The sequence below is a fragment of the Homarus americanus genome, unplaced genomic scaffold (genome assembly GCF_018991925.1).
Source record: "Homarus americanus isolate GMGI-L3 unplaced genomic scaffold, GMGI_Hamer_2.0 scaffold32583, whole genome shotgun sequence".
Lineage (NCBI taxonomy): Eukaryota > Metazoa > Arthropoda > Malacostraca > Decapoda > Nephropidae > Homarus > Homarus americanus.
The window spans coordinates 25639012-25656282 of NW_024713129.1; the positions used below are offsets into that span (position 1 = coordinate 25639012).

Here is a 17271-nt window from a genome sequence, read left to right on the forward strand (position 1 = left end):
TTGATTGTCTTGGAAGCCCATATGGAAGAAGTCCATCTGTTTTCCAAACCACCTAGACGACCCAGCTGTCTGGCTTCATTGGGAGGGAGTAGTCACTGATGTGGTGGAATAAGGTCTCCTTCCACTTCTGAACAAACGGCCACCCCTACTACATCTTGGTTTGTTTCCTCCACTAAAGCTTCTTCTAGGTTGATAACTGAACCTAGTAGCTAGTCCTGTTCCCCTCAACAGCTGATCTATATTTAACAGATGTTTGTTCATCAATCAAAACAGGAGAAAGATGGGAAGAACGTAGCAATAAATAAGCACTACCACTTGAAGCATTATTAGTGGCTTGCTTCCTTAGCTGGGCTTTTAGTTTTAGGGCTTTCAACAACATATCTAAAAATTAGTTGTACAGGGAATATGGGATCCCTTGTATAGCAGCAGCAAAACATTTGTCCACTTCTGAACTGTCCTCATAGTCCAGCACAAACATAGTCAATAACTGACACATCATAATTGCGGGCAAAATATCCGTTGCCAATTTCCTAATTTTAAATTCTTCAAGCAACAGTGCAGAAGCAACTGGTTTCAAATTTCTTTCATAACTTCTATCAGCATATTTTCGAGCCGGCAAATACTGGGAAAGTTCATATAAGGAACTCTTTATGTCATTAAATTGGAGATTCAAAAAACTAAACTTATGAGCATTCCTGTCTGCAGGAATGATTGTTAAGTCTTTCATTATATTAGCCCAGACTTCGCCTATTTCAGATATCATTTTGAGGCAAATATCAGGCCAAGAAAGTGTAGTATCACCTTCTAAAAACAATGAATGATGACCCACAGTTGCATGGCCTTCGTGTCTCTTTGTAAGTGCTGAGAGATCAGGAAGTTTAGAAACATTTTCATAAAATACCTTGAATAAGGAATCCACAGATTCAGATGTGGTAGAAAACAAAGAAGACTTAGATCTTACCAATGTTACCCAAGGCCTGTTGGGATCATCCTTACACTCAATATTATCCAGCAGCTGCGTGGCAGCTGACAGCAGCCTGTTTCCACTCATAGTAACCAACACTTTTGCCCTAGGTGGAAGAGGTTGGCAAAATGGGGACAGGATGAAGTCAGTCTCAACAGGTTCTCCCTGCTCTAGACTGAACATTATGATTAGAGCCAGCCTCCTCATCCTGATCCTGGAATCCACTGAAATCAGACTGACTAGGTAGAGGTTTTTGTAATCTTCCTACTGCCTCATCATCTAGAAGATCCAATAATCTACTTTTCTTAGTAGAAGCAGGCTTGTCTAATTGGGGATTAAGTCTGTTACTAAACACCAACAAACCTAAACTTTCTGCCAACTTGGGATCTTTCCATTGTTTTACATTTAAAAATTTACTCTTCAAGGCCTTATTCCACCTCATTTTAATTTGGATCTGCAATAATTCCTTCTTATGTCCAGCAGGTTGATTAAATTGAAAAATTTGATAATAACAAACTGCACAATCTATTGGTGAAAACAGGTTGTCTGAGACACAGCTGCCATGAATTATGCAAGCCAAATGAGGATCTATCTTGGTAATCCAAGTGGCTCTACATCCTTGATAATTGCATGTAGTATGGTCCCTTGCATACTGGGTGAAGCTACTACTACTGAATTCACATTCTTTACTGACAGACAATTCCTTGTATGTAGTGTACGAGGTGAACTTTCTAGTCCTTGTAGCTCATCACTCAACACTAGTTCCTCAGGGACAGTTCCATAGTCTCCTCCAGACAACTTTCCTTCATCCTCCAGTTGCACATCACTCATCTAAACTAGGAGGAACACTATTAGTTACATTGTATCATTACAATAATATAAGGGAGATAACATTTTCTCCCAAACCTTAATCAATATGACTCGTAACTGTTATTTTTTTAGCAAATTAATTCATTAAGATCTCTTATTGTTATATAAGTCACTAGTTTGACAATTATAAACAATTAAATCACAATGTCGTAACCCTCTCCCTTCTCTTATCTAAAGTATCCCTCAGCTCAATGAACTCTATTTTTTAATCAAACTAACTTCATTCAGAGCATTTTCATTTTGAGGGATCATCAAGTTCTCTATTTGTTGTCAATCAGAGGGACAGACATTATCGCCTCAATTAATTAGCTTGAGCGATAATGCCTGAGTGAGCATCATCACCTGGTAGGGTTGACAGTGCTGAGCTGCTACCATAGCGCTCCATTGGCAACATCGTTCACTATTACTCGAGCAATATGTATTGGGTTGAGAATTTCACCCAGAATGATTCTCATATAACCCATATTAAGGATGCAAGGTCCATCCCAACATAACTCTAGATTGCTAGTAAGACCAGGAGGTCGGCATTCAGGGAGGAACACTAAGGTTAGCAGCCTCGCTAAAGTTCGCCTAGAAAGACTGAACCCGCTACTGAGGACATCAATAAAATAGAGTTATGAAGAGAAAAACTCAACTCTGGCCTTCATGCTGAGAGTAATTAGAAAACCCAGGGCGGAAGCCCGAAAAGTCTGGTGAACGAACATAAGAGTAGGGAGAGAGATAGCCCCTGAAGATGTGAATTACACGAAAGCGCTTGGGAACTTCGTGTTTTCTTCTTTCCTTGTGGTTATCAGCATGCATGCATGCATGCATGCATGCATGCATGCATGCATACATACATACATACATACATACATACATACATACATACATACATACATACATACATACATACATACATACATACATACATACATACATACATACATACATACATACATACATACATACATACATACATACATACATACATACATACATACATACATACATACATACATATATACATATATATATATATATATATATATATATATATATATATATATATATATATATATATATATATATATATATATATATATATATATATATATATATATATATATATATATATATATATATATATATATATACAGTCAACCCTCACTTTACGCGGTCCCACATTCCGCGTTTCCACGTTTACGCGGTGCCCTGCCAGAACCCAGGATGCTCACATTCCGCGGTGGGTGTACCCCTTTACACGGGTGAAGTATAATTTTTTTATTTAGCTCATAAAATTCATACAAATTATCCGGCCAGAATATAATTTACATTGCTGGAATTCTTACAATTTGATGATCATTTTGAATATAAACATCATAGATTTTGCATTAGACATACAAATTTTAGATATAATGATTACTCTGAGTAAATATGTTATCTTTTGTGCAAAATATATGACATTTATATTCAAAATATTCCTGGTCTTACAAGGAATCCAGCAATGTCAATTATATTATCCTAACTTTAGTCTGATTTATTATTTATTACTAAAAAGGTAAACAGTCTGGTATTCCCACACATTTATCTAGTAGGGACGGTTGGTGGGGGGTGGGGGGGAAGGGAGGGACCGGCGACCGACCACCTGGCATGTGTAAAGAATATTTATTTTTTATTGACTGAAGATTTTTATTTTAGCTCATAAAATTCATACAAATTACCCGGCCAGAATATAATTTACATTGCTGGAATTCTTACAATTTGATGATCATTTTGAATATAAACATCATATATTTTGCATTAGACATAAAATTTTTAGATACAGTTGGGTCTCACATTACGCGGTTAATGTAACCCGGAGGGTACGGCGTAAAGTGAATAACATAACATATGGGATTAATTGAAATGGGGCCCGGGCCGATCCCCAAACTCCACTTTTTGACGACACACAACTATGTTGTAGTAAAAATATTATCTTAACTTTATGATGGTATGCACACACAATTAATAATTAAGAGAAATATCAATAATATTAGGTTTTTTAACACTTACATTAGTAGAAAAAATGGCTGGGCACACGGGGATGGGCGGTTGGTTCCGAGGCAGAGGGCAGATTATTGGCCCTCACCTGTGTCACTTGTATCAATTGTATCACTATCCACCACAGAGGCTTGCAGGGCCTCTTTGTCAAACTCCCCAAAGTCCATATAAGTCCATATCCTCACCATAATTAACACTATCACTGACTTGGGCCGGCTGTGGTGGGTGGCGGGTGAAGAACTGGTAATGTTTTGATGACTGGGCGACCTTGTGCGCACCATGTTCGCGCAGCTTACACAACATGGCGGATGGCGGGAGGTTTGGATCCAAAAATGGCGCGGCTCGCCAGCCGCTCTCCGCGTAAAGGGGTACACGCACCGCGGAATGTGAGCATCCTGGGATCCGGCAGGGCACCGCATAAACGTGGAAACGCGGAATGTGGGACCGCGTAAACATGGAAACGCGGAATGTGGGACCGCGTAAAGTGAGGGTTAACTGTATATATAGATATATATATATGTATGTTGTATAAACAGTGGGAACACAGTCACACCACCGAGACGAGGGAACACTCCCACCACCGATCGTCTCGTGCGAAGCAAGCTTATAAATTAAAGAAAATACTTGCAGTGTGTTTAATATGTTACAGTATATTATAAATAAATAAATAAACAAATAAATCGGAAAATCCATTTCAAGTAAATGGAAAAATTTTACTTGACACAGACATTAGTTCCAGTTACCGGTAAATAGCAGACGCTTCAGTGACGTCACTAGTGTTTACACTACACCAGCGGGTAACATTTGATGACATTACTTGAAGTGAATTGGCCTTATTTTAAAAACCAAGGATGGTTGGTAAAGGACTACTGAGTCAGCGGGTAAGTGTCATATTTGGGGTACTGGTCTTATACAGCGAATAGAGCTCAAAAGCTACTTTTTAAATGGAAATTTGGGGGGACCGTCTTATGCACCCCGACGTCTTATAGGACGAGATATACGGTATATATTGTCAATATGTAAAATAAATATCAAAATGACCAATAATTTGCTTGCAAACACAGAAAAAAAAGCATTTAGTTGAAGAGAGTCTCAAGCAAGATGTTACCTCCACTGAAAAGACACAGAGACTGACGCCTGTATGCTGTGTTGGCAGGCTGGATGGCGTGCCACAAACTAGTGACCTTACCTTCAATTATGTTCAATAATTGTTAAAATGACTAAAAAATTTAATATTAAACTTTTAAAATTATTGAATAGTATAAACTTCTTGATACTAAAAGGGTAAGGAATTTAAGCCCTAGAACCGATTACTGTATTGGCGGACTAATACTACAGCTGGTGGACCGCCAAATGCAAGCTAAAACATGTGGAGGTCGGCTCGTAAGAAACTCGTTAATCGAGGGATTGCTCATTAACCGAAGTTAAGAATCTTATGGAAGGTAACTCGTTAACCGAGGCGCTCGTTAACCGAGGGACCACTGTATGTTTCTTTTAGTATGGTGTGTGCATGTAAATGGATGAAAATAAATGAAGAAATCTATGTAAATCTACCCAAAAATACAGTTGAAAAACTTTATAAAATGTACTACAGTACTGTACACTAATGTACAACAATTTTTATCTCTTGAGCAAAATATATGACGTTTATATTCAAATTATTGGCTGTCTTGCAAGGATTCCAGCAATGCAAAATATATTATCCTAACTTTAGTCTGAGATATTATATAAAATAAACAAAGAAATCACCAATCTTTTGTCTGGGAACACAAGGAGGGTGGGAAGGGGGGGGGGAGGGGGAGGTGAGGTGACAATGTCTGGCGTTTGTTTGTTTATTTATTTGAGATTAGATTTGACAGTTGGCGCTGAAGGCCTGCCTGCGTGTTTATTTATCATTACTTAAGAGTGACTAAGCTCTTTTCATAATTTGCCACCCAAATGACCTGGGTGAATATAACTTACATTGGAGGGATTCTTGTAAGATAGTAATTTATAAACAAGCTATATTTGCAATAAACATAATTTTAGTACCGTAATCATTTAGTACATGTACAATACAGGTTTGCACTTAGGTCCATTGTTACTGTACAATATTGACTAAATTCACTAGATAACATATGCCTGGCAGCACAATCTATAAGAATACGCGATGCATACGTGACTATACCCGCACTAGGGCCATTTAGGTTCACTAGGTCCCATTATTTGAATGTTTTTTTTTCAATTTAAATTTTAATTGTTTATTCCTTGATAGAGGAAGCGGGATCCTAGTGTTGTCACTTGGTACCCCTGTACCATAACACCAGTAGCAACTGGCCAGTGTCACAAGTATATACAGTACAGTACAGTCATCCCTTGGTTATCGCGCCTAATTGGGACCCCGCCGATAACGAAAGTACAGAACCTATGGGATTTATTCTAATTGGTTCCAGGCACCCAAGACCCAACCCCAAGTTTCCCATTTTACGACCATTTAGACCCACTAAATATATATATAATGTTATGGTAAATATCATAAACACACATAGGCATGGCTAGGTTTATTACAAAGTGATGAAAAGGGTACGCTTAATACTGTAGTCCACAAAACATGTAGCTATGCTTTTTTTATTTGGTTCCCCATCATACGAGTCCATTTTCTCTCACATCAGGACGCCCGAGTCCTCCGTTTTCTCTCTTAATCTTAGACTGCACCAGAGACTTCACTATTCTTAGTAATGCCTCAGAATTTGAAATTGCAACCCCAACTGCAACTGGGGGTGCAATTGTTGAGGCAACTAGATATGTCTGATTACAACCAATGTGTTATTGTCAATTTGTAGGTGAAAGATTTTATCCTCAATTGATGTAGGTTAACATTACACCTGGAGGCAAAAAAAGCCTAAGGAAGGAAGCATATTCCTTTAACACATAATATCTGACCAGTATGGGGAGGATCATCGTGTCTCCGTTAGGGGGTCGTGGAGTGGTGGTCCAGCAGGCATCACGTATTTTTTATTTATTTATTTTTGGTTGCGGGGAGGGCACGGACGTATATGCGATTGGACGTTGTTCGGTCGGACGTTAACCGGCACATGACTGTATATATATTCTTTCAGTGAAAACGAGCCCGGGAGGGTGCAACGTCATTCACTGAGTGACTTGAAAGCAGAGGATATTAGTCACTAATGATCTAGCAACTTCATAATAGAAGACGCGCTGTGGTCGCCATGCTGACCAGAGATCGTATAAGAAATTGTCCCAAACACAATATCTGAGACACATAAACAAAATAAAAGTCACTCTGTTTCCTCACTGTGCTAAGATGTATAAATACCGTATACAGTCATCCCTTGGTTATAGCGGACTTGGTTATCGCGATTTTCGTTATCACGCCTCCATCAAAATCTGTACACCTGCCGTTATAGCGCATTTTTCAGGCCGAGAATTTGGTCATCATGCATTTACTTCCAGGTGTAATGTTAGCCCCTTGCTTCACCTACATCTATTGAGGATAAAATCTTTCACCTACAAATTGACAAAAACACATTTGCTGGAATCAGACATATCTAGTTGCCTCAACAATTGCAACCCCAGTTGCAATTGGGGTTGCAATTTCAAATTCTGTGTCATTACTAAGGTATAACGAAATCTCGGGTGCACTCTAAGATTGAGAGAAAACAGAGGACTCGGGCGTCCTGAAGCGAGAGAAAACGGACTCCTATGACGGGGGACTCAAATAAAGAAAGCATAGCTACATGTTTTGTGGATTACAGTATTAAGCGTACCCTTTTCATCACTTTGTAATAAACCTAGCCATGCCTATGTGTGTTTTTGACACTTACCATAACATTATCTATATCTTTAGTGGGTCTAAATGGTCGTAAAATGGGAAAATTGGGGTTGGGTCTTGGGTGCCTGGAACCAATTAGAATAAATCCCAAAGGTTCTGTACTTTCGTTATCGTGTTTTTCGTAATCACGCACTCAAAGCGGTCCCAATTAGACGTGAAAACCAAGGGATGACTGTACAAAATCCTCCTGGCACTTATTATTTCAGCTATTACAACACAAATTCGCGGCGCCTTCTTTGTGTGTATTTACAGCTGATTCGCCAGGCAAGAAGATGACGGTAGCAGTGCTTGTGATGGAGGGTGTGGGAGGGGGTTTTGAGAATTGCAATTAAATGCCAGGTAGCGACGTGTCCTCCTAATATTACTTATGAAGTAATTATTAGATGTTTTACTTGCCTGTATGTTGGCCTGGAAAGTTATTGCTAGGCATTAACATACCTAGGAATAAGCTAGGCATCGCATTCTGGATTGAACAAAAATAAATAAATAAATAAATAATAATAAAAAATGGCGGGAAAATTGGCGGACGTTCCGGAACATCAACCGGGGCGCGCTAGTTGGAAGTTCTGGAACGTCACCCGGGGCCTAAGGGTTAAATAGGCCTAAACAAGCAAGTTGCCAGATGTGCTATTAACAGGTACGTATATATAACCATGTACTTTATGGGTAATTCAAGGGATTTCCAAGGGTAATTTTGACTACACATTTTTGGCTTTACGTGCCCTCTTTGGAAAGTAACCCCCATATAAGATGCGACACGACTGCATCATTTTTTATGTCCTTATTCATTTATTTCATGGCTTATGTTAAAGCGAAAACAAGAACAAAGCCAGTGATATATAAAGTATGCAAAAATAATAATAATAATAATAATAATAATAATAATAATAATAATAATAATAATAATAATAATAATAATAATAATAATAACAATAATAATAATAATAAAATTCTTTTGGGATAAATTGGTCACAGAACCATAATGTCAAGACCGCACGTGAGTGGTGATGACAGGTCTCACTATGACTTGTCGTGGTCACAGAAACTTAAAACTTATTATGGGTGAAAGAGGGTTTAAGGTCTTAAAGTAACAAATGGTTGCATGGGGTTAGGGCAAGAACATGATATTAGAGTACAGTCCAGTAAATTGATAATAATACCTTGATGAACTTATGGAGATAGAAGAGTGACCTGTTACAATCACTAAGGTCATTGTGCTGGTCAGCTACAGCCACCACAGATTCCTGCAGTGCCTCAACCTCCTCCCTCTCTTCCTCCTCCTCTTCCTCTCTATTCTTCAATACTGCAGAATATAAAAACAGGTACCAGGGTTCAGTGCAAGAAACAGTCTAAAAGTCATTGTTGATTAATGTTCTGATCTACGTTTTTTTTGTTTTTTTAGGGGGAGGGTGGGGTTACAGGTATGAGACAGTAGGGTTATACATGAAGACAGTATATAATATTAACTAAGAATTTAGGAATTGTTCTTTACAAGAAAAATGTTTTCTTACCTCATGAAAATCCACTATACAGTATGAAAAGGATATGCTATGTGCATAACAGTGTCATTTCTTTTTTCTTAAGAAACCTAAAAGACCTCAGAAATAAGCATCTGACAGCTTTGCTGGCTATCCTTGGTCAAATGGTCTTACTGTTTACCATTGTCATATACCTGCACTGTCTAGATACAGTCAACCAACGATGCATTGACTCCTCCTTGGCACTTGTACTCACAATTTTACCTGGCAATACTTGATGAAGTATGGCTGTATGTATGGCTGTATTTTTATACTCAAACTATTCATCATTATTTAAGATCATTACAATTTTCCAAATGTTCTTATATTTTCTTAAATAATGAAGAAAATTATAAAAATGAATTGGCAACACAAATACAACCAGGACTGCCCCAATATTCTCACATCAAATTTCAAGAATACAGTACATGTTTCACATTTAATCTCAAGTATTTCACGAAGGAATTCTCTTTACAATGTGAGCATTATATATAATATAATCTGACATAAGTTAGAGGGCAGTCACTGTGTAATAGACTCAACTGATGCATTAATGGCATGCGGTATCCCTGCACTAGTGCCCCACGGATCACCAAGTACTGCCATGTAAAATTGCAAGTATGAGATCCAGAGTGGGGTCGATGCATCTTTGATTGTACAGTTGCAAACAAAAGTTCGCTCCCCGTAGTGAAACTGAGTCACGGGAATGAGTCTCTGAACCTACTTACCCGACCTGTTGTATCTCATTTGGGGTCGATGCTGCTTCATTTTGGGAGGGAGTGAACTTTTGATCCCAGCTGTACATAGTTAACTGTACACTGTACCTACATTGTCCATATCCATGCTGAACTGTATAACTGCATAGTTTATCCAATTGTAAACCTGAAGGATAATATTAGTGAATAAATACTATTATTATTACTACCACCTGTACAGTAAGTCCTCGCTTAACGTCGGGGTTACGTTCCTAAAAACGCGACCTTGTACAAAACAACGTTAAGCGGATAAATTTTCCCCATAAGAAATAGATAAAATACAGGAGTTACGTTCCTGAGTCTCCCTTTGCCCCATGAAATACATTACATATACATAAATCATTGCCATTTCTATAGAAAATAATGCATACATATACAACTACTAAGTTTGAACAGTATTGGTACTCCCTGATGGGCGGAAGTGGTAGAGTAAGTGTGTGGTGGATAGTAAGGCAGAGGAGGCGAATGGCAGGAGGGGAGGAGGGTGGGAGCGGAGGAGGGGGATGGGAGTGGAGGAGGGCGGGAGAGGAGGAGGGTGGAGAGTCACTGAGACTCTGTGCCGAGCCGAGAGAGCGTAGCGCGGCCAGACGAGAGAGGGTGATGGGCTGCAAAAAGTAGTCCGTGACGACGCAAAACTACTTTGTACCAAGTCGTCGGGACGTTAAACGAATTTTTGGTATGTAAAGATTAGCAACGTGGTACTGAAACAAAGTTAAGCGGGCCGACATTATACGAGTACTTACTGTATTATTATTTTAAGTGACAGTAAGTGATGAGAGAAGATTTTTCAGCTCACATATAAAGATCATCACAGACTGTTAGGAAACTGTCTTGCTGAATTTTACCAACATTTGCCACCAGGAGAATCATGGAAGGAGAGGTTCACATCAGGACATGGGAAGCGTCTTGCTATACTGAAGGTCCCAAAACAAACTGGCTGAGTACAAAAACACTGAAAACCAGCAGTTTCAGCAGAAATGAGTCAAAACTTTTCAACAGCCTCCCACCCTACCTGAAAGACATGTCAGTCTGCTAAGTTGAATCTTTATAAAGAAAACTGTTGCATTCCTGTAGCTGACTGATGATACACCTCCAATGCCTGAATACCACATTTAGCCATACTATAACATCCTGTAGAACAATATACAGATCAGGAATACTTCACTTATTCCCAACAGATATTTTAACACCCTGATTCAATGTTCGCAAAGCATACCCGGATTACTAGCAAAGGAAAAATTGATACCCTACATTTATACAGTTATACAGTTATATCTCGGAATTCTCCGATAGCCGGAATTGAAACTTCCTCGGGAAATCATTCTCAAAGCCAGAATTTTCCAAAAAATTCCGGCTTTGGAAAAAAAAATTCTGAGTTGAAAATCGAGAGCATTTTCTGAAAATCAAGAGCATTTTCTGAAAATGGTTTGAATAAAGACAAAAGCTAAATTATTTTTTTGGGGGACCTGATCTGATCTGACCTGACTCAATGTCAGGTTGAGGTAGGGTAGGGTATTAATGGTTTCATTTTACTGATCTTCTGATGGACTGGCAGATCACTCTTTTTTTCTTCTTTGTGCGTGTGTGTGTGTGTGTGTGTGTGTGTGTGTGTGTAAGAGATGTTGGGGTATTAATTAATGAATAATCAATAAACAATATTGTACAGTACTGTTAATGACAGTACAGTAGTTTGATGAATAGTAGCAACGAAGGTAGTATTTTTTTTTTTTTTTTTACGGGAATTAGCCAACCCGGGCACAGGTCAAACAACTGTCACTGATGATACAATATTGCATAATTATTATTCATCAATTAATATCCCAACACCCAGACACCCTAACACCACCCACACACCCCCATATTGAATGACATAAATTCATGCAAGGTTAACTGATGCACAAGTGAGTGACTGTGTGGTGGCAAATTAAAAGATCAGCTGTTTAGGAGCTTATCGCTTGGCAACCCCGGTGCATGTTCCCACTCCATCTCTCTAATCACCCACACCTTTCTGCTTTCTCACTCCATATTCTAAAATGTTTTGTAACGTAATGTTGAAGGGATACATCGTTGCGCATTTATACATACACTTATGACACTCACCCTAAAAAATACTGTACTTTAGCTTTTGTCTTTGTTAAAGACATCTTCAGGTCCTGAGACCCACTAATCCCCCAATTAAAATGGGTGACCTGACATTGCATCAGTCGGTCAGTAATATGAGACCACTAATTCCTCACTTTAACTCCACCTGACATTGTGTTAGGTTAGGTTAGGTCAGGTCAGTTACATGAGACCCACTAATCCCCCACAGTTCCATGGGCATGTAAAATACCAGCTTTTGCTGTAACAAACAGCTTCATTCATGGCTATATCATAAGGGCATGTTGTAATTATACAACATGCCCTTAAAATTTGCGGGGGTTTGGGTCTCAAATTGGCTAAGAATAGCCAAATCCGCAAAAATCATTTACTGACCAGGGGAGGTGGGGTACATTTTGACCTGTGTGCAAAGAAATGTATACAGTATTACCTTTGTGTGTTTGTTCTTAAGACAATTATTTCTTTTACCTGTAGAAAGTGTGTGTGTTTGCGTGTGTGTAAAAATAATAAAATAATAATAATTAACGGTTCATTAAAAATAACATGGCAGCCCGAAGGCTGAAAATATACAATGAACAGAGGTGATAGGTTACATGTGGTGGAAGCAGGGAGTGGGTCACTCGATTGACAAAAGCTTTTGCACCATATTGGATCCTACAACCTTGGTGCCTGTATCTGCTGGACTGGTGCCTGAATCCGCTACAATTGCAACAAGGATGTCTAGACCAGGTACTACATTCTCAGTTCGAGATATCTTTAAATAGGTTGTTGGGTAATCCCAATATAGCTAACCAAGTATTAGCAGGTCATAGACCCCAAACTTCTATTCAATATGAGAAAGCTTGGAATCTTTTTCAACAATTTATCAAGTTAACAACTCCAGAATCATTATCAGAAACAGTTGTGTTAGAATTTTTAGAATTTCTGTTCAGAGTTAAAGGCCTTCAAGGATCGACAATTGCATCTTATAAATCAGCATTGGTTGACCCTCTGGCTTGGGGTTTTAATATTACTTTGAGCCCAAGGATTTATCAAATGCTAAGATCGTCCTTTTTCATTAAGAGACCCCCTCACCCCAAGAGAATCCCACCTTGGTCTCTGGAAAAAGTTACTAATCTTCTTATGGGGCCTAATTACATAAATCTGAACAGGGATAAATTACTCCAGAAGGCAGCCTTCCTTCTAGCAATAGCAACAGGTATGAGAATCAGTGAACTGATTTCAATTTCCAATAATCCATCATTATTGGTATTTTCTGATGAGAATGTTACCCTTTTTCCTACGGAGATCCTAAGAAAAAATGAAAGGGAAGATTTCCAAGCTCAACCTATTAGGATAAAACGACTAATGTATGAAACAAGGGTTCCTCATATATTGTGCCCAGTAAAAATCTTCAGGAATGGTTAACCAGATTCCCTAATCGAGGCCCCTATGTTTCCTCTTCAAGAGATGGTAAGAAATTATCTTCTAGTCAAATGACAAAATCCTTATCTCAATTAGTGAATCAAGCAGACCCTGGCAAGAAATTTTTGGCACATGATACTAGGAAATATGCAGGGTCTGTGGCCTTTCTGCAGCATATGAGTCTCAGTCAGATCAAGGAAATGGGCTTTTGGAGATCTTCAAAAACTTTCAAAGACAGCTATCTTCATCTATCTCTGAAAGATGCTTCAAATGTGGTGGTGCTGGGGTCCCCTCCCCCACCTAGTCAATCTCCACAACCACGACCTTCTTCCTCATCAGAATAAAGTGAGTAATCTTTTTGAGTAAATTAACATTTTACCTTCCGGTAAATGTTCCTAATTTTGGAAATATTCTTAACGGTTTAATAACATAATCTGGACCTAAGTCAGCGAAGCCTTGTATGCAAAGTCCCCTACCTCTCCACCTCCTGCTCGGGTATTCATGCTGAGTTTCGCATTCTGAGTTAAACAAAAAGCCGTTTTTTTTTTCTAAAAATAAGTTTTTGTGATATAGCTCAGAATGCGACGCCGATAACCCACCCATCTCCATCCCTCGAGAGTGGACTTTTGTTTACTGCTCGCTCTAAGGCAAGAGATGAAGGTCGTGATGCATATGATGGGGGTGTTTTGAGAATTGCAATTAAATGCCAGGTAGCGACGTGTCCTCCTAATATTACTTATTAAGTAATTATTAGATGTTTTAATTGCCTGTATGTTGGCCTGGCGAGTTAGCTGGGGAATTAACATACCTAGGTAATATGCTGGCTTTATTTCAGGCCCAACTAAGGTTTTATAATATTCATAATTGAACGGTATTTATTTTATTAAAGCAAATGAAAATTACATATTACATTTCATTTGACTTTTGTTTACATATATTAAGCATGGCCAGCATAGAATCTCAAGCTTTACATCGAGCATGTGATCAGGAAAGTCAGCTTTTTGACCGAGAACGGCAGAAATTTTGTCTGATAGGCCATTTAAATGCCAGTAGCTAACAACAACATTTCCCTACACATCACCAGTCACCAAACAAGACCCCCACCCCATCAAAGGGTTCAGAAAACTCATTTAACAATTTTCAACATTGGAATGCACACTATCAGGGACAGGGCTCTTATGAACCTTTGGCATAAAAAATAAATTCTAATACATACTGTACACTCTTCTGAAAACTTAAAATGCGACTGCATTAGACTGTCAAGGCGGGAGGTTGTTTGCATCCTCCTTTATGAACACCAGGGAAAAGAATCTGAGTCTGCGTAACTACCACCGTCAAGTTTCAGATCCAATACACCCATGTGTTTTTAATTTTGATCTTGCATATTGTTAGAAAGCATTAGGGTTTGATTTGGCCTTGTTTGCAAGCTGTCACCAGAACTTTGTTTTTCAGCCCTTCTACACTCTAACTTTGCTTAGTTCCTGGATCTAGCAGAACTTCAGCTGTGCTGCCTATCATTTGTCACGACCTATCTCTTGAAATTCTTAACTTTGTCAACTGCCATATGGTTTATGTGATGCATAACTGTCTCCGCCAATGATCCAAATAACACCAGCAGACAATTTTAGCATTAAAAAAATTTTTTCTTGATTATTCATTTTGGGGAGAAATATGCAATTTCAGAGATACGGCCCTTTATTCCCAAAGATTAATAAATTTGCACAAGTGGACAGGGCTTTGAAGCTGAAGCAAAATGTGGGGTTAAAAAAATTAAAAACACATAACCTAATGTAACCCATCCCAACCCAGCCTAACCCATCCAAACCAACCCAAACTTTGACCTAACCTAGCCCAAAAAACCTAATGGAACTCCCAAAGTATTTTTGTAAACTTACCTACTGCGGTGGTGGGTATGCTTGGACAATTTACTTGCAGAATTGATGAAGAACTGTTCTTCAAGTATACTCCAGGTGTGTGTGGACAAAAGTATTTTGAAAAATATTTCCTCTAATGTGGTCTGATATTTCCTGCTTCAAAGACCTATCTCTTAAACTACACATTTCCCCTGCACACATTATCAAAAAACAATCAAGAAATACTTTTCTTACGCTAAAATCGTCTGCCGGTGATATCTGGATTATTGCCCTGTCTCCTTGCAATACTCACATGGGTGGTTGTAGATGTGGGCAAGAGAGGCAGAAAGCTCCATAAAGCTGTTAGTCCAAGTGTGTCGTAGTTCCTCCAGCGTGACGTCACCACCCATCTGCCCACAACAAACAGAAAGCATTACTTTAAAAGCCTAATATTTTTTTAGGCACACAGTGCTATTTGGGTATACCAGGTTGACAATCCCTTATCCGAAATCTTTGGGACAAGATTCATTTCGGAATTTTTCGGATTTCAGAATGGTTAGGGTTTTTTTTTTTTTTTTTTACAGGGATCTGCCCACCCTGGCACAGGTCATTGACCCATATTGGGGCCTAGGGGGCGAAATATAATAACAATTATAATAATACAATTTAGTAGTCTGGTTTTACGCAGTTAATTAAACCCATGGAGGTCCGCATATAAAGCGAAACGCGTAAACAAAATAACAAATCCTATGGTATTAATTGAAATAGAGACTGGGCAGACTGCCAAACAACCATTTTTTTGGCTATTACCGACACAATACTTACATTGCAGTAAAAATAACATCTTCATTTTATGATGGTATGCACACAATTAATTTTACAGTATTACCCCGCTTTACGCGGGTTTTCTTTACGCGTTTCCAAGTTTACGCGGTACCCTGCCGAACACGGAATGCTCACTTTACGCGGTGCATGTACTCTTTTACGCGGAGAGCGGCTGGTGGTCATCTCGCGCAGCGCCATTTTTGGATTCAAACCTCCCGCCATCTCTCCCGCCATGTTGGGTAAGTGGTGCATGTAGGTTGAAAGTGTACGTCTTTATTGCATTATCGGTGACGTCATATGACATATCGGACTGTGATTGGGCCAAGCATCCTTACCTCCCTCCCCCGCTAGCTGTGATTGGTTTAATGTAATGACGTGCCCCGCTGCGGGAACGTTCAAGCTCCTTGACCTACCCGCGCCAGTTACACCCCTTCCGGCTACACCGTGTATATTGTTCCATAAGAATGGCTTCCACCGGACCACCACCACCACCACAAAGAAACCTTGCATTACCTGGACCCAGCCGTCCTAAGCCAAAGAAGATACGACGTTCCCTAAGCTACGAAATTAAATACAAGATTATCCAAGAGTTGGAGAAAGGAACAAGACAGGTTGATTTGGCGAACCAGCACGGTGTGAACGAATCTACAATTCGTACTATCAAGAAGGATGCAGCCAAGATAAAAGAACACATGAACATCACAAAGTCTACAGGTGCTTCATTGAACAAGTATTGCCACATCAAGGTGCTTCTCAAGACGGAGAAGTTACTTGTGAGCTACTTATTCGTCAGGCAAGACGGAACATGGCGGTCGACACGCATTCAGTTCAGGAGTACACACGTGAACTGTACACAGCAGTGTCATGTAAGATGGGAATTGCAGAGCCCAAACCCTTCAATGCTTCCTCTGGGTGGTTGCACAGGTTTAAGAAGAGGAACAAGATCACCAACATTAATGTTGGTGGTGAAGAAGCGTGTGCTGACCGTGTTGCGGCTAGGGATTTTCCTCCGTTCTTACGTGAGATTATGGAGGAAGGACAGTACACCGACGACCAGGTGTTCAACATGGACGAATCCGGCCTCTTTTAGAAAAAGCTACCTTCCAAGACCTTCGTTGTCAAGTCTGCC

At 39.3% G+C, this 17271-nt stretch overlaps 1 protein-coding gene across 1 annotated transcript in view; it reads right to left on the reverse strand.

The window, feature by feature from the left end:
• Window positions 1-17271, reverse strand: part of LOC121870553 (dynein axonemal heavy chain 10-like) — a 129588-nt gene that overhangs the window by 46349 nt on the left and 65968 nt on the right. Inside the window, exons 7-8 of the mRNA XM_042372384.1 lie at window positions 15631-15727; window positions 8849-8991 (exon numbers count right to left, since the gene is read on the reverse strand). Coding sequence (XP_042228318.1) covers window positions 8849-8991; window positions 15631-15727 — 240 coding nt within the window. The remainder of the gene's footprint in view (window positions 1-8848; window positions 8992-15630; window positions 15728-17271) is intronic.